Source organism: Cebus imitator, unplaced genomic scaffold (genome assembly GCF_001604975.1).
Source record: "Cebus imitator isolate Cc_AM_T3 unplaced genomic scaffold, Cebus_imitator-1.0 Scaffold25, whole genome shotgun sequence".
NCBI lineage: Eukaryota > Metazoa > Chordata > Mammalia > Primates > Cebidae > Cebus > Cebus imitator.
In genome coordinates, this window is record NW_016107340.1 from 1,500,838 (window position 1) to 1,528,179 (window position 27,342).

Below are 27,342 nucleotides of genomic sequence, written 5' to 3' on the forward strand. Positions count from 1 at the left end.
TTTTTTTGATATGGAGTCTTACTCTGTCACCCAGGCTGGAGTGCAGTAGTGCGATCTTGTCTCACTGAAACTTCTGCCTGCCGGGTTCAAGCGATTCTTGTGCCTCAGCCTCCTGAGTAGCTGGGACTACAGACATGCACCACCATACCTGGCTAATTTTTTATATTTAGGTATGATTATTTTCTAAATAGTTACCCAGTAGATTAGGTAGATGCTGTCTCTGGCCTCTTGGGGAACCTTGTGAACCTTGGTTTAGACTATGAAATCTGGAAAGTAATACGTAATTTTAGTTTGTGTTTAAAAATATTCTACAAATATTAATTTAATCCTACTTGTCATTTTAGAGATGTCTAGATGAAACAAAGTTTAAAACGAAGTGATAGCAAGCTGCATTTATCTCAGCAATGCCATCCTGCATGTTTGCTCTTTTATACCTAAGGAAATGCATAGCTAAAACTGGTTTATTTTGTTCATTGGTTCTCTGACCATTAAACTCCCCAAGTTGCCACACAGTATAAGTAATATTCATTGATAAAATAAGATTTTCTTTGCATCTCTTCTGATGGCTTACTTGGTAATTTTGCAAGTGTCCAGTTGAGCCCCATTCTTCAGTTGTGATGCACTGTAAGCAAAGATGCGTGTCAGGAAACACTTGGGGATGACTGAGGCGTGGGTTCAGCATAGGTTATTCCTGGTTTGATTTCTAGAGAGAGAAGGAAAAATGGGGGGAAAATCATTTGGGAAGGAATTTGAACATATAACATTTTGGTCTTTTCAGTTAAAGAAATTGCTTCATGATTCAGAAAGCATGTGTCCTTTGCATATGAACACCTGGGCCACACAAGAGTTGCCCTCTTTCATAATTCCCTTCTGGGAATTATGTCTGGTGGGTGACTGGCTACATACCTTAACTTTTCTGAACTTTATATGCCTCACCACATCTTAATAAAGATTAGCTGAGACCCTGTGTGCTTGTGATGTTGGATATTATCAAGTGTGATTTCCCCCACCCCTTCCCCTGCACCTGGGCCTGTTCTCTGTTCTCTGGCTTCCATCCAGTATTGACCATAGAAAACAGAAATCCTGGGAACTGTTCTGGAAAGTGCAGCTGAAGTAAAATGTGCTTATGGAACAGTTTACTGTTAGGGGAAGTCACGCTGTTTCTCATGAAATAAAACCATGTGGAACTTTCATGTCCCATCACTGATGTTGCTTAAAGAGACCCCAAATAACCTCATTCTGTCTAAGAACAAAGCAAACTTGTGGCTGGTGTGAGCAGTTACTTTTGCCCCAGCAAATGTGCTGAGACAGCAGGGAAAGGGCACATGGAAGGCAGGAGTATGCGTAAGAGTTACACAGTAAGTAGAGAGGCACTTATTATTTCTTTTTATGTTTCTATATGTGTCCTTCTCTTCTGTTTGCAAATATCACATGTAGCTAAGGTACTTGATTTGGTAGGAGATAGAAAAAATGGTTTTGAATTTTTCAATGATTCTCTCCACCCAAAATCTACTCTTTTGAGAGTTTAGACAGTCTATCCATACCTCACCTTGAACAGCTTCAGTATGTGGTACACAGCAGCATTTAGAAGGTGTTTTTTGGTTAATGGAGCATAGGCAATGATTAAGGTTCTTAGAGTTCCTCCTTTTTGGGTGCCAGCATTACCTTATTTTTAATGTAAGGCAAAGAGGTAAAACTCCGCTTTCTTTTTGTTTATTAAAGCTTACTGGGAAGAATGACTGAAGCGTTTAGTTTTCTAGACTTTATAATAATCTTTGGATTTCAGTAAGCTTAAAAAGTTTGAATCCAGTTTCTCAAAAAAAAAACATTTCAAGGAAATTACCTGATAAACACCTTTTTAGTTTTATGTTTTTCTGTTCCCAAGTTGTGTGTTGTCCTTTTCAGATGGCTTCATGTATACCTTACTCACTGCAACTGTCAGTTGCAGTAAGAGAGAGAGAGCAGACAATTGGCCAATAAGGAGGGCGTAGAAGAGACTGGGAGAAAATGTTTGCGTGTTACATTTCTGATAAAGGATTTCTATTTAGAATATGCAAAGAACTTTTACAACTTCTTAATAAGAAGAACACAACCCAATTAAAAAAGGTCAAAAGATTTGTCTAGACATTTCACCAAGAGCACATGGAAAGACACTGAACATCATTAGTCAGTAGGGAAATTCAAATGAGAACCACAGTGTCATACCATCTGGCATCTACCAGAATGGCTGTGTCTGAAAAAGACAGTAACAAGTGCTGCTGAGGGTGTAGAAAAATAGGACCCCTCATACACTTCTGATAAGAATTTAAAACAGCCACTCTGGAACAAGTTTGGCAATTTCTTAAAAAGTTAAAACTAAATGTATGATATGATCCGGTAGTTCTACGTCTAGGTATCTAGCCAAGAGAAATGAAAACATATGCCCATGCAAAGACTTGTATGCGATTGTTTATAATAGCATTATTCATGACAGTTAAAAGGAGGAAGAAGCCAAGTGCCAACTGGAGAGCAGATGAGTAAACTGTGGTATAGGAATAGGATGGAATAGTACCCAATAAAAAGAAATGAAATACAGCTATCGTATAGATGAACCTCAAAAATGTTTTGCATGAGAAAAAGCCAGACACAAAAGATTACATAGCCTTTAGGTGAAATGTCCAGAACAGGCAAATCTGTAGAGGCGGAAACTAGATGAGTGTCTGCTGGCTTTGGGGGTGGAGTGGAGGGTGTGAGAGATCCTGCTGGTGTGATGAAAACTGGATAGTGGTCATGGTTATGCAAATCTTCAAATTTACTAAGCATAATTGTATAAATAAAATATTTGTATACTTGAAATGGATGAGAACTATGTTACATATACATTATGTCTCAATAAAGTTAATAACTAAAGAGCACAGATGAAAGAAAAGGAATAAAACGGGCTACTGCCAATAAAGGATGAGTTTTAAAACCCATGGAAAATGTATCTAAAAAGTACATTCTCTAATCCTTTGAGAAGATAGTGAAATGCAGAGTACATTTAGCAAAAGTTCCACCTTTTCAAGCAGGTGGGGGGTCACTGTTATGTAAGTGATTTATAGGATTCATTTATGAGTCCCTTTTGGAATTGGATCCATAATCTACAAACACTGGATGTGGCTGATAATTTGTGCTTTTGGGTGATCCATATTCCCATTTTCTTAATAATTCCTGTTGAAATTATATGGAAAAATTAGGATTTTAATTCATTCAGACATGATCCTTAGGTTTTCTAAAATCAAATTTATTATCTAGGTTTGGGAAATATGTTTTATTGTCCTCTATTGGCTTCTAAGAGTTTCTTCCTTTTTCATCTCCTTTACTACCTTCTCTAAATGAAGTCCTCCCTCTAAATTCAGGTCACAAGCCCTCATTTTTCTGTTTCTTTTTCTCTGGAGAACCTGTGTCTACACCGATGTATGGACCTCACCTCTGCGATGGCACCATAGTCTCTCTCTCACTTTCCCTAAACTCCAGCTTACTGTTGACATTGGAGTGTGTTGTATGTCTGTGTTGTCAAACTTAGCATATCTAAACTTTACCTGTTTTTCCTTTTTTCAAAAGAAACTTTTTCTTTTATTCTATCTATGAATATTTGCTTTATCTGTTGGTCAGTAGAGTTTCAAAGCTCAGTACACTATTTGATGCTTCTCTCTTTCTTGCCTCTCAGGTAGCTAGCCACTTACTTATTTTGATATTTCTGTTTCTTATGTTATACCTCTCCTTTGCTTCTGCCTGCTTACTACCCAACAGTCCTCTTCTGGATAGAGGTGCTCCACTGTTCTTCCCCTCTGGTCAATCTGCTGCTTGCTTCATTCCTCTTAAATAAATCTCTTTTGCTTTTTGTTGCCAGATTCATCTTTCTAAAATCACGCATGTAGTCATGTCTTTCTTTTGCTCCTTAATCCTCTGTTACTGTATGGTAGGCAATTCTTGAATTATAATTACTAACTAAAGATAAGGAGTTATTTTTGTACTGTTAAAGATCATGAAATGTGGAAGTCAGAACATGGTAGATTCTGGTAACTAAGAGCTCACAACAGACGTTGGAGATATCTGCTTGCCCCATAATCTTTTGAGTCGTGGGAACAACAATACTTACTTTCTGGATCTAGCATCCCTCCTTCTTGTGGTTAAATTGAATATACTTTTATAAATTAAGTGCTTTATAAATGCTGGTTTCTGCTGTTATTTCCATTAACCTTGGCCTAAATTAAATTCAAGATCATGTTCCTCTTATTGGAACTCTCTGGTTTAACCAAACTGCAGACTCTCAGCAATATGCCTGAGTTTAGTTCTCTGCTTTTCTTCATACCTGTTCCTTCCCCGTGAATGGCCTCCTTTCTCCCTTGTCTCCCTACCTGGGAAATCTCTACTTCTTCCCCAGCCATAACCTGATCTCTTTCATAACATCATTTACTAAGAGTCTGCTCGTATTTCAGGCCCTGGGATTTATAAAGATGAGAAAGGTACATTTCTGTCCTCAAGTTGAAAGTCTAGTTAGAATCCAGAAGTAAACAGACCATTTCAATATTGAATGGGAGGTTTGGGATGCTGTGAAGGTACAGAGGTGTACCCAAACTGAGGAGAAGCAAGGATAAGAGAGGTTCCATGGCAACTATGATGCCCAAGTTGTGGCAGGCTTGCCCAAGGTCTAATCAGAAAGGAACACATGGAAATGCTGAGTGTAGCCAAAGATAAGGTATAATAATCTACTAGGGAACTGGTGATGGTATGTAGAGATGGAGAAATACGACAAATGTGAAGCATCTTAAAGAATTTGTGGCTGAATGATGCTGGTGAAAAGGGTTACAAGAGTGTTGGAGGCCTCCCAGGTATAGATTTTAGTCTCTTTCACTGATGCAGGACCTATGAAAGGACAAGCATGTATTGGGATGGGTGGAGTTTAGTTTTGGATTAGTTGGTTTCATGATGCATGTGGAGATGTCTACTGGATGATTAAAGAGACAGGTCTGGAGCCTGGAGAGGCGCTCCTGGCTGGTGATGTCAATCTAAGGCCAACAGAAAATCAGTGATAGAAGAAGCTGTGGGAATGGATGAGATTGTCCAAGATGAAACTGCACAGTTGGCCATGCATGGTGGCTCACGCCTGTAATCTCAGCACTTTGGGATGCCATGGTGGGCAGATTACCTGAGGTTAGGAGTTTGAGACCAGCCTGGCCAACATAGTGAAACCCCATCTTTACTAAAAATAGAAAAATTAGCTAGGTGACATAGCATGAGTCTGTAATCCCAGCTACTTGGCAGGTAGGAGAATCCCTTGAACCCAGGAGGCGGAGGTTGCAGTGAGCCGAGATGGCACTGTTGCACTCCAGCCTGGATGACAGAATGAGACTGTCCCCGTAAACAAATAGAAAACTAAAAGTACACGGTGGAGTGAGAATAGCAGAGAGCTAATGTAGACTTTTTAATGCCGCAGTCTTAGGGTGCGGGGAGTACCTAAAGGAAAGGCCAGAGAGTTGGGAGGATTACCGAAAAAGAAAAATGTCATGTGAACCAAAAAGAGAGTTTGAGAAATGAGGAATTGTGACTAGTTTTATCCTGTGGGGGAAGTCAAGTGACATAGGACAGCAAAGTGCCATTGGATGGGACTCAGCAACAAAAAGGCTATTGTTCATCTTTGCCAGTGCTCCATGTGCTGGGGGGCCCGGGGTGTTTTGAGGTGAGAAGCCTAATGACAGAGGTTTAGTAACAACTGTAAGGTGAGGAAGTGGAGGCAGCAATCTCAGACAACCCTTTCAAAAAAAGAACATGCCTGTGACGGGAAGGAGACACAGAAGGTGGGAGGTAAAGATACAGGTATATAAAGGTTTGATGGAGGGTTTTCTTAAGCATATCATTTAATGTCTGGCATTTAAAAATTTTCCCAGCTTGGTTTAAAAAAAAAAAAATCCTGCCTTGACCTGTACTTGAGTATGGCGGCACCATGGTGGAGTGCAAAGAGCGAGGATTTGGCTCTCTGATTCTCTGGATTACAACCCTAGCTCTGTTCCTTTTAGCTTCTAATCCTCCATTTCTGCATATGTAAAATGGGTATGGTAACTTGTCCATTATAGGATGACTGTGAGGTACAATGATTAACATTTACAAAGCAGCCTGTGTACTTGCAACAGGGTGGGGCTGAAGTCGTTTCAGTCCCCACTGTATATCATAGGTACACAGTTGAATTTATTTAGTGCTTCGTAGGTTGGACAAGGGGGTTGATGAGGGTGAATGCTTGCACCTTGTTTACGCTGAGATGGCTGTGTGGCTGGTTGCCTCAGCTGACCTCTCAGGAGTCATTTGACTGATACTTTTGCTGTAAGAGCTTGCCCTTCCTTTAAGTTGTCTCAGACCCTCACCCGCCTGCTGTCTTTCTGAACAATGAGTGCCTCAGCTTCCGGGCTCCCTGTGTGCTTTTACTGCAGTGGCTCTGAATTGTCTGCATGTCCCAGCACTTGCAGGGTGTTGCAAGGAAGATTGCTTCAGCGGTAGTAAAGGGCTCCGTTCCAGGACCTGGATCCTGGGTGGGAATCCTACCCTGCCACCTACTGCTTCTTCAGCTGAGAGCTGATGAAACCACTCAAGAATGTGATGTTTGTGGTAGGCCCAGGTTTCACAGGCATTCCTGAGGTTAGATGTTATCGCTACTTAGAGATCTGTTTTTTTTCCAGCCACCCATTGATACTGTCCTTTGGCTATTTTACTAACCGTGTTTCTTTGTTGTTGGTTGTAAGCTATTCTTTTAAAATGAGGGTGGTGGAAAAGGATTAACATGTTCTCAATTTCTCCTTGCTTTTAGACCCTAAACTTAGTGGTTGATATCTCAAGCAATCTTCAGAGCAACCCTAGGACCTAGATATATTTCCACCCACTCCCCTCCCCTGGGTAGGAAGATAGAAGATTCAGACAGTTTAATTAACTTGCCCTGACTCACATCGTGAGTAATGGGTAGAGCTGGGATTCATATAGAATCCAGTAGAAACTGAAATTGCAGTTCTGTCTATTACACTCCTGTGGAATAAAAATGAAGAATGATTCTGGGGGTTTATTTTAGAGGACAGGAAGTGGGAGGAGGGCAGTATTGGGCAGAGGTAGGAGTTTGTTTTCTCCATCAAGCTTGTGAAGGAACTGCTAATCTTCCAAACTAAAGGTCTAGTTTTATTTGGCCTGAACAATGTTGACAACATCAGGAAATGTCACATAAAAATCCAGATTTGGATCCCGTCTTGAAAGATGAAAAGATGGGCCAACATCCAGCATGAATAGTCCAGCAGTATGAGTTGCCCCTTCCTGTTGGGGAAGTGAGCTCTCTCCAGTTCTCCAGCTCACAGCATTCTCCTTGACATCCCTGGGCTGCCTCTTTAGGGAGCATTACCTGCTGGGTCCCACAGCCACTTGATTTTGCAACCCTGATTCCGCTTATCATTTAGTCTTACATGGCTATACTTAACCTCCATAGATCCCCAATTGTTCTACTTTGATTATAAATATATTTTTCTCTTCTTTCTCTCCTCCCTGCAAATGCCTGATTTTTCTTGTATTACTGGCCATCACTTAGCCTTTCTTTTCAAATGTTTTTTCTTATACCTCTGAGCAACCCAGAAAAAGTAGTGACAGGAGGTCATGTTGTTTAATTCACTCCTAAGAATGAATTGTCATAGTTGAGCTTTTCTCTGTGCCACCTCTCTACTGGGGCCTTTAAGTGAAAACCCTACTGATTGTCTGATAAAACTGCTTTTGATGGGGAAAAACAGATTTCTGGTGTCAAGAAAAGCTTCCCACTAGTGGAGTAGGGACTTGACCCCAGTTGTGTTGGATGCCCAAACCTTTGCTCTCTCTCCCTAGAAGGGCTATGGGAGGACAACATCCAGGACTACTGAACAGCTACTTTGGTCACCCAGACTTGTGGTTCACACACAGCCAGCCTGCTGTTACAGTTTACTGGATTGGATCTCGGTGTGGGTGGGGAGTCATTTGTACTACGCCGGGGGAAACTCCCTCCGCAGGCAGAGCCGGCGGTGTGCCCTGCCATGCCATAGCAATGCTTTAACTCTCCCTGGGCTTCATCCCTCTTGTTATTGCCCTCTGATCAGGATCTTGAAAGATAAATGCCAGTTAAATGCTGGCTCCCTACATGCAGTTGCTCATGATGAATTGTTTTTACTTAGTGTTTGGGAAATGGTGGCTCGGAAATGACAGTGTTGTAATATCAATACCTTTCCTATTGTCCTCTACTCTCCAGTTTTCCCTCTGAAAGCTCACATCTGAAATTGTAAGAATTTGAGATATGAAGGTTTGTTTTGTCACTTTACTTCTGAAAAGCTATACTGAACTAATGGATTATATAGAGATATATAAGTTCCTGCATTTTTGTGGTGAAGATATAATCGTCACAGAAGCCACCTGATAGAAAGTTTCTGTTGAAAGATACAGGGTATCTTCTATTTTGGTATCACCTATTGTCTAAGAATCTTTCTGAGTTTAAACCTGACTTTATATGTATGTGTGTTTGTAAATTTATGTGTATTTTTCATGCTAAGATTATAGCTCTGCCAAAGGCCTGGGGAAAGAGGCAGGTTACCTCACTGGTTATGAGTTACCTTTTTTTGCAATGGAATTAGGTCACTTTATTCATAGCACATTTCATAAATGCATGCATAGAGCTAGTCTTCCAAAGGTGCTGGAATGCAAAGCACAGCAACCCTTCATTCAGGTTTTTCAGGTACTACACTGATGTTCTCTTCTCATAGTTTTGCTTGATACATGTAGCTTACAATTAGGACTATTTTGGTTAACAATATAGACATTTTTTTCAGGTGACCTCAGGTAACTCTGTGTGTGTGTGTGTGTGTGTGTGTGTGTGTGTGTGTGTGTATTTAGAGGGGATGAGGGGTTGATGTAAACTCCGTAAGTTGTAAAGTTATTGTAAACTCCCTAAAGACAAGGTTTGTGTCTAATGGTTCTTTATAACCTTAACCTCAAACTTGACTATTCTCTCTGGGCAAGTGAGGGAACTGAGCAAGATAAAACAGCCTGCCCAATAGTACACAGATGGTGAGAGGCAAAGCCAGGAAATGAGCTCTAGGTTTTATTACCCCAGAACAGGCTGCCTCTGTGGTGTTGCTTTGCTGACCTAGTGGAGTGTCAGAAGTAGCTTCTCTGGTAGAAAGTGTTCTAGACTGAGATTCCCTAACCAGTGCAAAGTATCCTAGACCTGGATTCAGTAGGCAGGTGTTAAATTTTTTTTGTTGTTGTTGTTTTGGGAGACGGAGTCTCATCCTGTCTCTCAGGCTGGAGTGCGGTGGCGCAATCTTGGCCTACTACAACCTCCACCTCTAGTGTTCAAACGATTCTGCTGCCTCAGCCTCCCAGGTAGCTGGGACTACAGGCACATGCCACCCAGCTAATTTTTTGTATTTTTAGTGGAGATGGGGTTTCACTGTGTTAGCCATGATGGTCTCGATCTCCTGACCTCGTGATCTGCTCACCTTGGCCTCTCAAAGTGCTGGGATTAACAGGTGTGAGCCACTGCGCCCTGTTAAGTTTTTGACTCACAATATCTTTGGCCCTGTGACCTGGAGTAAAGCATTATATCTCACAGAGCTTGAGCCTCCTTATGTATGAAACAGGGAGAATAATAAATACTTGACTTACTTTCCAAGAGTGTTGTGTTAATCTGGTAAGAGAACATATGCTAAGTCAATTTTGTATTGTAAGTGCAATAGTGATATAAAGGTGTAATTCATGGCAAATATACTTTGCTTAAACAGTAAATGCTTTTCTTAAACAGCAAATAAAAATGTGTTTTAACTCAGTAAATCATAAAATTTGAGTAAAATTCCTACTCACTATGTGGCTATTGTGAGTCAGATCAGGAGATCTGTATCACATTACTATGTGGTTATTGTGCGTAATAAGAATTTTGCTCAAATTTTACAACTTACTGAGCTGAAACATGTATTTTTATTTTCTGTTTAAGCAAAGTATAATTTCCACATAGGTAACTTCTGGATCATTTATGTAAGAGGCTGGTCTGGTTAGGGACTACCGTCCCAGTAGCCAGCATAGTGGTTTTAAATGAATATGTTCTAAACTAAATACATTTCAAGTGACTTCTGCCCCTTAAAAATATTCTTAGAATTCAAGACTCCAGGTAAAGTCTCTAGTTGTTTGATTACCATTTACTAGCCTATTAAAAGATGCAGAATACTTTTCACAAGTTCGTGTAGATGCTGTTTCTTGTTTTGGAATAGCACCTTGTGGCTTAAGCATTATACTTAAGAGTTATAATTATTCTTCATGGCAGTGGTGGTGGTGTCGCCTTGATATTTTAATACGGCCATCATTATAGTTTTCTGGGCTGTGGAATGTGGTGGCAGGTGTTCTCCAGGCTTCTCCCAGTAGAACTGTTGTCAGGTTAGCTACCGTAATTCTTCCAATCACAGCTTAACCAAACCTTAATGCTATTTAAGTTAATGGATTCAGACAGTTACCTAAGAGAGCATTTTTCTTTCCGTTTCATCACTTGTCTTCACTGACAATTGTAAAATTCTCAAGTGAAGTCTTTAACATGAGTGGATATTTCACATTTTTTAATCAGCATCAAATGCACGCTCTCGTTGTTCCCTTCTCATGAATACAAATAACCCACCCTCACCCATATGTAGTAAAAGGATCTGGGATCGCATATAACTCATTTCATGAAATACACACCCACATATAAAGTTCTTTGAAGTAATTCCTACTTCAGTGAATTTAACAACTTCTGGCATGAATCATTTTTTTTTAAACAATGCCTCTTAAACTAATAGGAATATTTGAATTAAAGTAATTTTCTCTGGCTTGATTTATAAAGGTGATAACTTCCCCACTAGGAGAAATAGTAACCTATATATTTGTATTAAGATTTCCCATATGCATTTTCCTGCTGTTTGCATGTCTTTGCTTGATGTCCTTCTCTGTCGCAGTCCTCACTGGCTTACTGTCTTGTACAGGATACAACTCAGGCTCCTTTGCAGGTGATGAGGACCTCCTGACCTGACCTGTATACGTGTCCACTTTGTAGCTCCCATGCTCTTGCCCCAGGCCCTTCTTACCTTGCATGTATTTTATCCTGGAAATCTCCCTCTTGGCTACTAAGCTGCCTATACCACCTTCAGGTCTAATTTGTCTGCCTCCTCTTCTCAAAGCCTTCCATGTTATCCCCATGTGCCACGTAAGTGCTCCTCAACCTTATGGCTTCCCATACCTCTAGCTGTTGTATTCTGTTTTTGTTGTTTGCTTGACTGCCAGAGTGTCCTTACATCCTTTTATCTTCAGGGTCTAGCAGAGTACCTGCAGGCACAGAGTCAGAGTTCAAAAATACCTTTGATTTACTATTTGGCTGTGATGGAATTTGGCCCCCTCTCTGACCTAATTTCATTTTGGCAGCCATATGTCAGTTTTTTTTTTTTTTTAATTTTTTAAAAATATTTTGTTTTCTGCCTTCTGAAGTGAAAGGGTACAACCCAGGGAGGGTGGAGACAAGAGTAAGAATTGGCAGTTGACCTGTGTAAGGCATGGCTGAAGACCAGGAAGAAGGTCTGATCAAACCAGCTAATCAAACGCTGGGCCTGCTGACTGTAACGTCGAGGAAGCTAAAGTGGAGGGCTGCAAATTCACATGGCAGCAGCAGCCCGATAGGTTGTGTCAGTGAGGAAAGTGAGCCAGGTATAAGAGAAACAACAATACCAGTATGCTAATAAAAGACGGCTAGTATGTCTAACACTTGTGAAATTTTCATAATTAGAATAAAGTACACTGGGAGAAGGAAGCAGAAAGGTTTCCTTAGAACAATTATGAAGAAACAGCAGTAAGATGAAAATATTTAAAGCGAGCCACATGCCTGGACCCCATTATGTTGTCTCATCCTGCCCCTGTAAAATGGCTTTGCCTGGATTGAGCTTTGAATTGGTGTATTCAAGCATTCAGCCCTTTTCACTGTGCCTACTCTTTGGGTGTTCAATACTACATTGGTTTTTTATGTTAAGATTCATGGGAGATTTTCTAGTCTACATATTAAGAATGGTGTTCCTGTTGGCCAGCTGTGAATTTATCAACATGAAATCATTATGCTTTCTTGTTTCCCTGCTGGAGTTTAGATCCACCTTAAGGCCCAACAGTATCAGATAGGGATGAATGCATTTGGTGAACTAATTTCTCATATGGTTTTTGATTTCCCACCATTCTTATTCCCAAGCCTCATTTGTTTAAATTTAAAGTTCATTTGAATTAACTTCATGTAAAATACTTCGTTTTTGTTGTTGTTGTTGGAACCAGGAAGATTATAAATAAATAAAATAATTATATGAATACATTGGAAGGAGAGCTTAGTTGGCATGAAGTTAATCGGGTTCTGATTGACAGAAGAGGAAAGGGAAGCAGCATGGGAAATGTACCATCTGCAGATAGGAGCCCGGGTGGGGAAAAACATTAAGGGGTAGAGATGTTTGGCTGTGCCACCCTGGCTGTGAGACAGTTACGTCACTGAGAGCATATTCTAGCATGGGAAAGCCATCAGACAAGAGGTAGTGTACCATGGCATTTATACTTCAGGTGCCTACAATTTTGAGCACACAAACTGAGTTCCACACTTATTTAGTGCCTGTCTTATTTGCAAATTCATATGGGCTGTAAACTGGGTATAAACAGACCATGCTATGATCCAGCATGACTTTGTGAAGGATTGGGTACATATTAGCATTTCTGGGTCTTAAGATGAAAAATAGAGATAATAATTGAGGTATTATACTGTTGGCTTTAGGCATAGAATGAATAGGTTTTAAAATTATATATTTAAAACTCTGTGTGTATGTATGTGTATGTACATATATGTGTATATATATATATATATATATAATGTTGTTTACAACATGAAATTAGCATAAATGTTTTAGGGTAAAGGGAATATTGATATTTAACAGATATTATAGTTTTACTTTTCCAGCAGCCATTATGACTTATGCTGACACGTTGATGTAGTAGTTACCTTTTAGATATTGGCAGTTGACCTGTGTAAGGCATGGCTGAAAATCAGGCATTTACTACTCTTCTATTAATTTGTTTTGCTATACATAATATAAGCATATACCATTTGACCTTGTGCAAGCCATTATCCTCTAAAAGTTTTCATTTTTTAGGTTTTTAAAATGCTTGGGTGAGACAACTAGAATACAATTGTAGCTGTGATATTTAAGAATTGCATATTACTGTGAGCTACACTCTACCTCATCATTATATGTAGCACTATTTTCTATGTAAACATATCCAGTAAACAAATTTAGGCTGTGTGCAGTGGCTCATGCCTGTCAACCCAGCACTTTGAGAAGCTGAGGTGGGCGGATCACAAAGTCAGGAGTTCGAGACCAGCCTGATCAACATGGTGAAACCTCATTTCTACCGAAAATACAAAAATTAGCTGAACGTGGTGGCGCGCACCTGTAATCCCAGCTACTCAGGAGGCACTCCAGCCTGGGCGACAGAGCGAGACTCCATCTCAAAACAAAACAACAACAACAAAAATTAATTTTTCAGTTTTTCCAATTTGTCTTGGAGCCAATTTATCTAAAAAGTTTTAAAAGGCCCTGTGATTTATTTTCAGTTTCATTTATAATTTTTGGGTCTAGCAGGTCTGAGGAGGAAGAAGTTTGGACAGGTAGGTCATCCACTCCCCCAAAAGAGTGTAACAAATCCTCAATTGGCTACAATCTAGTGGCAACAGATATTCATGCGTTGTTTTTTTTGGATCTCTCTTGTCAGTTCTCAGCCTGAGAGCCACAGGGCTTAGTACTCTAATATGTGCAAACAGTCCAAGTATTCTCTTAACATTTTTCTTTCTTCAACTAGATCATAAGCTTCTTTAGTGCAGGGACTTCAGATCATTTTGTTTCTGCTGCTCTTTTGGTATACTGGCCTCTGCTTTGGAGGCATTCCGAATCTTGATATATTCAGTAAAGTGCACTCTCTAAACTCAAGGACTTGGAAAACAAAGTCTCACTGTGTTCTGTGTCCTCCAGAGAGTTGCTCTGGTGGTCGAGAGCCAGGAGTATCTTCAACCTGGGAGCCTGTTCAGGCTACAGGGCAAAACCCTTCTCTGGGAGCTTGAGAAGTCTAAGTGTCTATCATGTTAGGTACAACAACAACAAAAGAGCTCAGCAAATGCTGGCTAGTATTATTCTATGCCCAGGAGTATTCTAAATTATCTGTGTATATTGTAATTTATTAAAAGGACTTTGGATTCACATTACAGATTTGCCACTTACTTGGGCAAGTTATCCAGCCTGTTTCTTCTTCCATAAAACAGTCCTCATAAGATTCTTTTGAATGAAGAATTACCACAGCATAGACCTTTTATTCAAACTTGGCATGTAGTAATAACTCAGTAGTAACTCAGTTGCTTGAGTGAGTAGTAAGAATTAGTACTCTAATTTTTCAGATGAAAAAAACCTGAGCCTTAGAGAGAATGCTTGGAATACAGTATACTTGGGCTGTTTGCACATATCATTTGTTCTTTGAGCAGATACATGCCGTCTGTTGCTGCAGTGCTAGAGCATGCCCTCGTTAACACCTCTAATGAGGGTCAGAGCCCGGATTTGAACAGAACATAAGTTCATCTCAGTGCTGTACTCCTAACTACCGCTCTGCTACTGCCTGCACAAAAACTTGGTATTCTGTGCTGATTAGCATCTTGATATCTCCTTTGGGAAAACTAGCAAGTAAAATAGCTCTAACTTGATTGCAGGGGATCTTGCACCCAACATGGTCATTTATCTGCTGTAGTCTGTACTATGATACTAGTGTATGGTAAATATACAATAAATCTGTATCATTTTACATATGAAACTACCCATAAAAAGAGATAACAGCAAATAGAGCATGGTTGACTATAGGCAGTGGTTCAAGGTCAGAGCTCTCCTCCCTACTGGTATGCTCATCAAGCCTCAGTTTGCTCAGCTGTAAAAGTGGATAATAGTAATTTTTACCATGTGGTTTTCTGAGTTAAAAAACAAGTATGATAAAATATGCAGTAATCTTGTCACATATTAAGCTATCAGCATAAGCTAATTATTATTGTTTTAGTATTAAGAATAGAAGGACAGTTTGTGCCATGCAGATCCTAGATCCTATCTTGTACGTTAGAAAAGATCATTTAAGGAGTTTTGCTCTTCTTTTAAAATGATGGAAATGATTAGAAATTACTTTATAGGGCGGGCGCGGTGGCTCACTCCTGTAATCCCAGCACTTTGGGAGGCTGAGGTGGGCGGATCACGAGGTCAAGAGATCGAGACCATCCTGGCCAACATGGTGAAACCCCATCTCTACTAAAAATACAAAAATTAGCCGGATGTGGTGGCACATGCCTGTGGTCCCAGCTACTCGGGAGGCTGAGGCGGAAGAATTGCTTGAGCCCAGGAGGCGGAGGTTGCAGTGAGCCAAGATTGTGCCACTGCACTCCAGCCTGGCAACAGAGCAAGATTCTGTCTCAAAAAGAAAAAGAAAAAAAAAAAAGAAATTACTGTTTAAGATAATCTATAGAACCAGTGATATGAATGACTTAATGTCATGACTTATACTAAATGGAACTTCATCAGTGCTCTTCCTTAAATGTATTTTAGTGTAATGTTTTTTATATTTGGCCAGTAAGAAAGTTAATGAAACAAAATATGCTAATTATGTATAGGATAGAGGACAAATATTCTATTCTGCCTGTGTTTGCCATATAAGGAGGTAGAGGGTTTGGAAATCTTTGTAAGGTCAGATAGAACCTGTCTTTCACCACTGGCCTGAAGCAGAAGATGTGAGGGGTGGTGCATCTCATCTAGTTTTTAACAGCAGGGTCACATCACATTTGCTTTTACTCTTGCCTCTTTGCTTTAGGCTGTTATAAGAACTGCAGCTGGCCTTTGTATTAATATTTGTATTAATGCAAAACTTTCCAACAAGGTAGGAAGAGCAAATTGATCTTCCTACATTCATCTCCACCTTGCAGAGGAAGAATCTGAGACCTAGAGAAGTCGAAATTTGATTAACATCAGGTAGCTGGCTAGGGACAGAATTGGGAAAGACGTAGTTTGTGGCTCTACCCTGTTTCTTCTCAAGCATACCTGTGTGCTTGGTCCAAGCCTTAGGTTCTTTGATTACCAACCCCAGCATCTCAGCATATCACCTGGATCGTGGGAATCTAGAGATGCAAGGGACCTCTACTGACCATCTGATCTAATCCCCACATTTTACCTGTGAGGGAGGGAAGTGAGCTCCTGGGGAATTCAGAGACTTGCCTAAGTCACACTGATAATATTGGTACAATCAGCCCTTCAACCCAGGTCATTTTCCTGTGAGTCCTGGGCTTTCTACTTTAAACCCAAACTACTCCCTCATACCTGTGTAGAGAACATCTACCCTGTAGACTGGGGGATGCTTCCAGGGAGGTGACTTTACCTAGATTTCACCTCACTTCTGTCCTGTCTTCACAACCCTACCATTTATTGGACTTTGAGGGACTTTCATGGGTTTTCCTGTTTTTTCTTATTTTAGGAGCATACAAAGAACTAATAGCCATTGTGGTCTCCTCTAAACTTTCTGTGGCATTTTCTCAGAGTAAAGAAGCATGAAATACCTTTTTTTTTTTGTTGTTACTGCTAAATGGAGTCAAATGCCAAGATATTAAGGAAGAAAAGCGGGCAGACTCTGAAGAGCACAAACAGCACAGCTCTAAATAAGAACATTCCTTTTAACTTAGTCTTCCTTTTCCCACCCACATATCTGAATGCAGTAAACCTCTTCACATGTTGTCTCTGGTTAGGGCATTTTCTCAGTGTCTTCATGAAATAGTGAAGATTTACTGGCTGGATGCTTTCTTTCTATAGGCTGTATCCTTAAATACGAAGTTCATCCGTCTATCTGCTCTTCTAGGCCCTTGTACTTAACCCACATATACCTGCAACACTTTTCAAATAGATGTCAGAGACAAGAGTCTGAGGATGAGATGTTGCTGAAGGACTAAGAGAACATGCCTCTTTGATCACTAACTTCATGGAGACAGTTAATCTCAATTGGCTGAAATAATAAATATCAACAGGGTGTCTGGCTTTTTCTTCCTCCCAATATGTATTTCCCCAATATGAATATAACAAATATATAGAACCAGATTTGTTGCTCTTCATATTGCTTGTAAATTGGAGAACAGTTATGAAAGAAAACTCTTGTTAAAATGTTAATATAGCTAACATAAAAGCAGATTCAACTTGAGAATGTGATGTAAAATTCTATAGCACATAAATCTTAAAATCAGAAATCAAAAAGTCACTCTACTTTTTAGGCTCATCTATCTTTTAAAAGTCCTTATTAAAATTTAAAAGAAGTAAGATCTCCATGCTTGCTTCTTGTTTTCCTCAATCCAGTGAAAACTTCCCCAACAGTTTGAATGTGGAACAAAACTAAGCTGTTCCTAACCTGTTTGTCAGTCACTGGGCAGTTTTCTCCGTGCCTTTCCTGACATGTTTCAACATGATGTCTGCAGGGATCAGAATGAGGATTGCCCTGTTCTTTGTGGTACAATGAAAAGACTGAGTATTTTTTTTTTTTAATCAAAATGAGGCAGTTGGGAAAGAGAAAAATCTTTTTTTTTTTTAAATTCAGATAAACGATTATGAAACAAATTTAAGTGTTGGGTCCTAGGAAACAATTATAAGAGACTTTGGCTTTCACTCATCTAATAAGTAAATGTGGTTTAAAAAAAAAAGTACTAAATAGAAGTGATTGCCAAAACATTGTTTCTACTTTTGAAGACATGATATGTAGTTTATATTTCAGCCTGCCTGAGCTGGAAACAGTTGAAGCTTCCTGGCTCATAGTGGTGCCCTGTATCTTATTGTCAGCATTCTAATTTCTACTTTTTCTTCAAACCTCAGAGTTAAGTAGAAGTATGATTAAAGTTTTAATCATTGCTGTGTCCAAAATAAAAAATTTTTCGCTTACCTTTCATTGTGGTAGCTGGCTGTCCATTCACCTCATACGGTGTCTTCAAGTTGAAACAGGCTTCTTGTCTCTAATTAAGAATAAGCTTTGAAACTAAGGTCAGCAGGGAAATGGATTTTCTGGTAAAGCATAAAAACTAAACATTTTCTCCCCAACCAGACAAAGTCGGTATCTCCCCTACCCCTTTAGAGATTGTCCTATGGGGCACCCTTTCAAATTCTCCTGCCCGGCAACTACTGGAACAACTTGCTCTCTTGCTAATATAAATGACTCACAACTAAGAGTAGGTGAGATTTGTTGACTGGGGAAGAGTATTTCCTGAACGTGCAGGAATCAGATGGTGATTCACCTGAAGGAAACACAGAGGGTTGGAGCTTAAGACGGCCAGAAGTCTGCTTAAGGAGTGGGGGATGAAGTCTCAGGTTGGGGCCTACTAACTCATCAGATCTAATTTTTAGGTCTTTGTTTTTGTTTATTTCCCAGCTTCCTATTGCTGTCTAGAAAACATATATTGGCAGCTTTCTTGCCGATTAAATTGTGGATTAAAAGGAATAAGAATATGCTTTATTTCTTTGAAAATATTATTCTACATATTATTAAAAAACTACAATTAAAATATGTTTATTGTTGTAATTGATAACTCTGGAAACCTGTAGTGTCTTATTCATGAAACTAATGAAATCTATAGACATATACAATGACGAGTATTTAAAATATGTTAAATTATTCAGGGACTGGATTCACTGACTCCTTTGAATGCTGACCTTTAACATAAAACAATTTGTTTTATTGCTTTAAAAAAGCATCCAACAACGACAAATTTATATAATCAGTTAATTTTTTTTTTTTTTTTTTTTTTTTTTTTTTTTTTTTTTTTTTTTTTTTTTTTTTTTTTTTTTTTTTTTTTTTTTTTTTTGAGACTGTGTCTTGCTCTGTCGCCAGCTGGCGTGCAGTGTCATAATACCGGCTCTCTGCAACTTCCATCTCCCAGGTTCAAGCGATTCTCCTGCCTCAGCCTCCTGAGTAGCTAGGATTACAGGTGCTCATCACTATCCCCAGCTAACTTTTTGTATTTTTAGTAGAGATGGGTTTCACTATGTTAGCCAGGCTGGTCTTGAACTCCTGACCTCATGATCCGCCCTCCTTGGCCTCTCAAAGTGTTGGGATTACAGCCGTAAGCCACTGCGCCTATCCACTTTTACTTATTTGTAAATAATTTTCATGCTTTCAGATGAGAATCTCAAAGATGCTGATATTTTCTTGAATGCAGCATTAAAATTTTTAAAAAATAACATTTCATCAAATGGAATCAAAACTTGTTATCATGGATGAAGATAAATAAAAATAATCAAAGGTGAAAACTTTTTTGAAATTAGTTAATCTATAATAGTAATACTTAGTGTTTACTTATGCCTTCTTAAGGAAATAATATGTACATACTAGTTAGTTTTCCTTGTGTTTTTACAGAAAAACAAATGGGTGTTTAACTTAAAGATCAACAGTTGCATGTCAGAATTATATTTCCTGTATTTTTTTTTTCTAAGTTAAACCAAATGTATGTTTAACTTAAACATCAGGAATTGGGTATCAAAATTATATTTTTTGTATTATTTTTTTCCTGTCTGCTTCCTAACCGTACAAAAACAGATAACCACAATTTTAATTTTTTTTTTTTTAATTATTCTGCTTTGGGTGGATTAAGTGTGTTATGGATAAGTAGCTAGTCCCAGGGAAGGTGTTTGAATACAACTTAATAATGGCCCAATCTTATAAGAATTTGCAGATTTACAAACAATCCTTCATTTAGGTTTGACTCTTTCTGTGCTATTCGTACTTCCCCATGGATTTCACTTTTAGCATTGAATCCAGTTTCTTTTCTTTTTCTTTCTTTTTCTTTTTTTTTTTTTTTTTTTTTTTGATGCCAGTTTGTTGCATTTTGAATAGAAGAGTTATGCTATGCAGACTTTAGTTTGGGAGACTTGTCCTTCTTATGTTGAACTTTTTGCCATTTTTCATTAGGATTCACAAATTATAATTGAGGTACTGCCCATAATTTTGACATTTTACTGCCAGAACAACTGTCAGGTACTAAAAGCATCAGTCAAAGGAAAAAGCATCTCTTGTGGCCTCCTTTAAAAGCATGTTGAGCAAAGAACTTTGCTGCAAGTTCTGAGGATTATCACCCCACATTTCCAGTGATGTGTATACAATCATAGAATGGAGCTTATTCTGACAGATATTTGACAGGCTTCTGTTATAAGAATAAAGCCCTTTTGAAAAAAGGGAGGGGCCTACTGTGAAAGGGTTATTATAGACCTTTCTAAGTGTGAAGAAAGACCTGTGAAATTTTCCGGCGACATAATGAAGCATCTTTAACTTTGTGTGTGATGGTTTTAAGTAGGAAATAAGGTGATATCCCTTCCCTACAGTAGGTGGCCCCTTTTTCTCCTGAGGTGGGCTTGGGATAGAATGTGCTTTTTTCTTTTTCAATACCTCTGTAAGCAACATGTCCCGGGACAGTGGCATAACAGCTAGCTTGGTGTATTTCAGTGTTTCGTTGGTTGGCAGTGCAAATTTAGTATAGTAACGAAAAAGTTAACATGAGACAGCCTTTATGCTTTAGTCTGAAAGTGTATATGCCAGTCTCAAGTTGGGACTTGTGAAATCTGGTCTTATTTAACATTCAAAAAGGGAAATGATACATGTTTAGTCATGAAAAAAATGTAACACTTTAATGAAAAGAGCAGCTAACAGCCAGCCCATAACTTTATTATTATCTACATAATCGAAAGGTGAACCTGCTTAATTTTTTTCCTGCTGGTTTTTATAGCAAGTCTCACATTTCATAAAAGCCCCAGGGATCTTTATAGCAATAATTCCATTTACACTTCATTGGAAAATCTTGTTAGTTGTGGGGCACTCTTTTAATAGTTTTGTTTAGCCATTATAAACCTCCAATTTTTTTTAAGTACACAACATCTTTGGGTGGGTGGGTGTGTGTGTGTGTGTGTGTGTGTGTGTGTGTGTCTGCCTGCCACCACAAAACTTTAAAAAATTTTGTTTGTTTTGTTTTTAAAATAGGGCGTTTTTTCCTTTTAACATTATTTTTAAAGAAACTAAGCCTATGAACAAATTGAAAGAATTGTACAACTAGATTTCATCTAGATTTATAAATTGTTGCTGTTTTCACATGTATTCTTCCCCACCCCAGCACACCTGCTTTTGAGGGGATGTATTTGAAGCTGCCTGCTGTTGTTGGGACAAATATATCACACTTAACTACTTCCACATATTATATGTTTCCCAAGAACAAGGATATTCTCTTACCTAATCACAATATTATTGTCAGTCAAGAGATTATCATTGAAACAATATTTTAAAATACTTAGCCTGCATTAAAATTTTGACAATTTCCCAATATTTTAGAATTTTTTTTGATGTGAAATTCTTTAATGAGCACACACTGAATTCAGTTTTACTGTCTTGTAAGAATCTTTTATTCTTTACTGAGTCCCTCTTTTTTACTTTTTCTTTAATCTCCTTGGTTTTTGAAAATCGGTTCATTCTGTGTTTGCTAGGTCCCTTCTGTGGGACATGTAGCAAGGGGATACTTAAATGTTTCTGAGACAATTTGGACATATTAGCCCAAAGTCTGCATTGGAGTTTGAAATTATGAAGTAAAATAAGAGTATCCATAATCTTGTTTTTGGACATAGGCCTGGTTCGTATATTACTAATTGCAAGGTTGATAGAACCAAACTCACTTTTTCTTTGGGATATAGGTTGACTCAATTGATTTCTCTTGACCTCATGGTCTGTAAAATGGGGAGTCTTGGTTTAGTCACAGAAATTCAAATGAGAATTCCCTCAATCTTTATGATTTTTCAAAATATATTCTTAAGAGACAAGGCACTCACGGGAAAGAGTGTCACATCTTTGAAGAAATTAAAATGCGGTAAGATTACTCATAAGCCTTTCTCAGTCCTGAAATGAACTCTTAGGAATCTGAATTCTCATTTTTTTGGCATGAGACATTGGGCAAATGTATTACCAAGGCTTACTTTGGTCTTCTAGTGGTTTCTCCATGGCATGTGACGTTTTCCTCACTTCGGCTTTTCTGCGTTGGTGTGGACCTAGGGACAGTGTTTCCTCCCAGTGTTGGTAGGCATAGTATTTGTGTTATAATCTCATTTTTCTCTATATCTAATCTCAGATGTATCTATTTCTTCTTCAGGGAAAATGCACATATACAGGGCATCATAGTCATTTATAGTATAGTAACTCATTATTACAAAAGAAAGGCAAGCAGGGATCTAATTGCAACATAGCTCAAGGTGATCTCCTTTGAATGCCCATGTTGGTGTTTTCCATGTCGCTGAACACATAACAAGAATGATGGTAAAATCTTTGCCCAAATCTTACTGTTTTATCTCTGTACACAAGTCATTCTAATTGTGGCTCAACATCCAGTAGCTGAGAATTTGTGCTAAGTATAATTATTACAAACCCTTTAATAGTCAATCCTTTGACAAGATTTGTATCATTGGGTCCTTATGCTTGAATTACTGTGTTTAATCTGTCATTTGAAATGATTTGTATCTGTCAGGTCTGCTTTATGTGAAAAACACTTACCTTTCTCTGGTATGAGAACTTCATTTGATTAAAGGGAAGGGGGATGGTTTGGAGATTGAGTCTGGAGATAAGGCTGCATCTCTGACTATTGCCCTCTTATTGATAATCCTTCCTATGCTGGGCAACTTAATCTGTCTCCTTGCTTTGTAAATCTTGCTTGAGTGAGAGGCAGTGTCCAGCTGTGACAAGACTAGTGACTGGGGTCAGGTAAACTCCAATTCGGAGCATATCCACTTAGTAAAGCTTTTTTACTTTGGGTAAGGCATTTCTTCTTCTGAAAATGAGCATGGGAATGCCTGCCATGTAGGGATGTAAAGCTTAAATGAGTTAATCTACTCAGGGTAAATATATACAGGGTAATTTCACAGTGTTTGGAAATTGGTTGGCATTTGAAGGAACAGGAGCACTTTGTCTTTTGTCAGAAGGTGAAGGGAGAGCAAGTGAATGAATGGGGGAGTCTCTATGCATGGTAGAGTTGGAATGATATGCCTCAACTCAGAAGTTAAGATACGTCCATAATTTTGGTTTCTTTTAGAAAGCTCCTGGTTTCCTGTTAGTGACAAACTGATGATCACTTGAAACACATTTTATAATCTTTTTTGAAAGTTACTTTTCCTGTAAAGCAGGAAATTTGGACTTCTTTATTCCAGATTATCTGAAATTGTAGGAGTCTATAAAAGCTCAGGTTAGCATATATGAGGAGAGAAGGGAGGTTGTCTCAGTAGAGTTATTGTGTTCAGGTTAAAGCTTCATTCACTCATAGTTTGGGCATTTTTGGACTTAGAAAACTCAGTTGTACAGTTAAATAGAATAAAAAGACAAAGATTTAAAGACTAGTGAAATGTATGTATATGCAATATAAAGTCAATACATAAAGCTAATATTAAAAAACCCCAAAGTTATAAAAGCCTTCAGAAAACATTGGTTATAGTTGCTTAAGACAGTAAGTAAAGTCATATACAAGCATCTAACATTTAAACTGAAGCTCAAAAATAAAGGTGGATATTCTGTTATTATGCCTCAGGATGTTATATTTGTCAGTTTGAGTTGTATTGCAAGAGTGGCAAAAGTTCACATGCTGAGGAAGTTATATAATTTTTTTTAAAAGAACTGATTTACCTCTTTAGGTCTTAAATTTAGTTTCCTTTCTCTTTCATATTATCTTGCCTTTTTCTTTCTCTTTTATCACTCCTCCCAAATTGTCTCAACTTCCATTCCTGCCATTTTCTTAGTGTCCCCATGTCTCATTTTCTCCCTGCTTCCTTTCTTCCCCATCTTGTTTTTTTCTATGAGGACTTCATAATCAGATGAGAATGGAGGCAAGGAAGCCGAAACCCAGGTTATGTGGATATCCAAAATATTGGTACACCCAATTTCTGACCAATGCTGGGTTCTCTTGCCTGTGTGGTTACACCCAGTCATTTGATTTGGACTTCTTTGTTTGCTATTTCACATGGAGCATATTCACTGTGCACATCGTAGCATAGGAAGGAACTGTTCTACATGCTCATAGAAATCCCTGGGAAAAGCCTAGCTAATATAAAAGCTGTTTTGTTTTTCCAAGGAAGTCTTTTGAGACAGGGTCTTGCTCTGTCATCCAGACTGGAGTGCAGTGGGTTTTTTTTTTTTGGTATTTTTTGTAGAGTTGAGGTTTCACCATGTTGCCCAGGCTGGTCTCAAACTTCTGGACTCAAGCAATCCTCCCGCCTTGGCCTCCCAAAGTACTGGGATTATAGATGTGAGCCACTGCATCTGTCCCCATGGAACTCTTTTAAACTGACTTGTCCATTATGGGAAGGTAAGAGTTGCTTCTGCGTCCTCACTTCCCATTCACAAACTGGAGCTCACCCCCACCTCCTCCTCAGAGTTACCATTGACCTTATAGTTGCAGATTCATCACTTTTGACCTCTTCAGAGTGTATGATTCTTTTGACCATCACTTCCTCCTTGAGTCTCTCTTGTTGCTTGGTATTCAGTACACTAGACTTCCTGTTTCTCTTTTTAATTCAATAACACTGTCTGCTCCTCCCAATTCCAAGGCATCATCCCTTGCTCCTCGTCTTCTGTGTTCTGACCATGAGACTTGTGCAGTATGACCTCTGGGGTTCTCATCTCATTCCTTTTTCTCTCCCTGTCTCAAAAAAGATTACTCCCTCTGCCTCTAATCTAGTCCCATTTTTGGAACCTTGGTCCACGTTTTCGCCCAGCTGTGGGCTCTTTGATCCTAGCTCTCTCCCTGATGCCTCAAGTGGAACATACCCCAAATCTGCTTCCGTGATGATGATCTAGGAAATCCTTCAACTAATAATCCTGAAAGAAGCCAGCCCTCAATTGGAGAAGGGGATGGAGCATTATGGGTCCCATTGCTAATATATCTTACATATTAACCACATGTTTTATATAGTCCTCCATGTTCAGTGGTCTTGGACTCTGAACTTAAAACCCTTTTTCCTGAGAATGTCTAGAAGATCCATGTCACATGTTTTCCCCATGGCTCTTTCCTGCATAGATGGAAGACCTCTTTAATTGACCTGGCCTTACTGGCTCTCCCTTCAGTCTAGAGTCATCCTGTAGTTGGCCAATTGATTTTCCTAATGCACAGCCTGGAATAAGTGGTTCTTCACCTTAGAAACCTTCAGTGACTCATTAGTGAAGACTGGATGCCCCAATACAGTGCTTGGCTCTACACTCCTGCGTCTCTGTCCTAAATGTATTTCCTATGCCATGTACGCAGGCTCAGGTCTCCTGCAACCTTCACGCTCCAACCACAGCACAGTTCCACTCCTACCTGAGCCTGCCTTGAAACTGCTAATTCTGCTGCAGGGTTTCCTTTTGAATGTTCTGTTTTCTTCAAGTTCCAGTTCAAATTTCCATCTCCTGTGAGCCCTTCTTCATTTTCTCCATGTGGAATTAATTACCTGTTCCTTTGAACTTCGGTGGTATGTCTCTCACACCTCTTATCATGTCTCCAGTCATTATAATCTGTGTTCCTTATCAGTGTTCATCTTCTAGAGAGGCAAAAGGCCCTGTACCCAAGTTGATGATGAAGGAATGACTGGCTCAACGAACAAATGAATTCACTCTTGGGGATTTTACTCCCCCTGAGCTCTCAAGTGCTGGAGGGACCCCTGAAGTAATAGGTGCCACGATGGCACCATTCATACCCCTAGGGTTGTTAAAGCCCACTCATGTTGAGACTTCTCTCTTCCCCTCTAAGAAGCCTTCTCCTTATTCTCCCTAAGTGGGGCCTTTGAGGAATTCTGCTCAGTCTGACTGACATGACAGAGAGGTGGTGACCAGAGCAGTTGAGTTGCTGGTCTTGAGACCACCTGCCTGGGTTTCAGTCCCAGCTCTGCCCCATTTGTTGGTGAGTGATGTGCACCATGGGCAAGGTGTACGTTTGCTTTGTGCTTCAGTTTGTTCCCATTTTTAACTAGAGAGCCATGTAGTATCTGTCTTATAAGATTGTAGTAAGAATTAGAAAGATCATGATCTTTGTAAAGAGCCTGGCACACAGCAGGCATTCAGGAAATGAGTGTGAGCTGCCTGGGTAGGGTCCTGGGAGGTTCTTGCTGGCCTCTAGGTCAGGGCTTATTACCTATTACCTGGCAGCATCTGGGCTGGTTACTACCTACACAGAAATGTATTGTTTTTGTGGGGTCAGGGAGCACGGGGGTGGCTAGAGAAGTTTTATAAATAATAGCAAATATAGCATGGGAGACTAGAATTGTGACTTCTCTTGAGAACATTAGATCTGAGGTTGTAAATACAGTGGTTAAGAATATGGGCTTAGAAGCCACAGTTTGAATTAGCCCCATTCCTGCAGATTGCAAGCTCTATGACCTTATGCAAGTTACTTAGCCTTTCTGTTTCTCAACTTCTTGATCTCTAAAATGAAGATAATAAGCATTTCATAGCCTGCCAGGGATTGTTAAAAGAGATAGATGTGTTGCTTTTGTCTTTTTGATGAATCTAGAAATCTTTTTATTTATTTATTTATTTATTTTTTTAAGATAGAGTCTCGCTCTGTCACCCATGCTGGAAGTACAGTGGCATGATTTCGGCTCACTGTAACCTCTGCCTCCCAGGTTCAAGCGATTCTCCTGCCTCAGCCTCCCAAGTAGCTGGGGCTACAGGCATGTGCCACCACACCTGGCTAGTTTTTTTGTATTTTTAGTAGAGCCAGGGTTTCACCATGTTAGCCAGGATGGTCTCGATCTCCTGACCTCATAATCCACCTGCCTTGGCCTCCCAAAGTACTGGGATTACAGGCGTGAGCCGCTGTGCCCTGCCAGGAATCTGTATTTTAAGAATCCCTCCAGCTGACCCTGGTAGCCACTAAAATTTGCTTACTAATATAGCTCATGTGTTCTGTATTCATATTACCTACATTTTGTTTCCATGTAAAATTTAAAATATTGAGATGTGTTTCTAGGTACTTCAAATGATTTGTAAATTCTGCACTTTGCTTAGTAGGGCTACTGTCTTCTAAGTATGTGTTTTCTTAAATAATAGATAATACTTGCTTTGGGTTTTTTTTTGCTCTGGATATTCTGTTAGATCCGTGTGAACTTTGATCTATTAACTTGCTGGAGGAATACAGTTGATGTTGGGGTAAGGGTTAAGTATTTTTAGGAAAAATACCTTGGAAAGTTATGAAAGGTATAACTTTTG

The 27,342-nt window shown here is 39.2% G+C and overlaps 2 protein-coding genes across 6 annotated transcripts in view; one reads left to right on the forward strand and one right to left on the reverse strand.

The window, feature by feature from the left end:
- Positions 1-18,399, reverse strand: part of GPR87 (G protein-coupled receptor 87) — a 24,164-nt gene extending 5,765 nt beyond the window's left edge. The window contains exons 1-2 of the mRNA XM_017522844.2: positions 18,037-18,399; positions 572-703 (exon numbers count right to left, since the gene is read on the reverse strand). Coding sequence (XP_017378333.1) covers positions 572-605 — 34 coding nt within the window. The 5' untranslated portion in view covers positions 606-703; positions 18,037-18,399. The remainder of the gene's footprint in view (positions 1-571; positions 704-18,036) is intronic.
- The window catches only part of MED12L (mediator complex subunit 12L), a 363,255-nt gene that overhangs the window by 226,329 nt on the left and 109,584 nt on the right, over positions 1-27,342 (forward strand). The window lies entirely within an intron of this gene.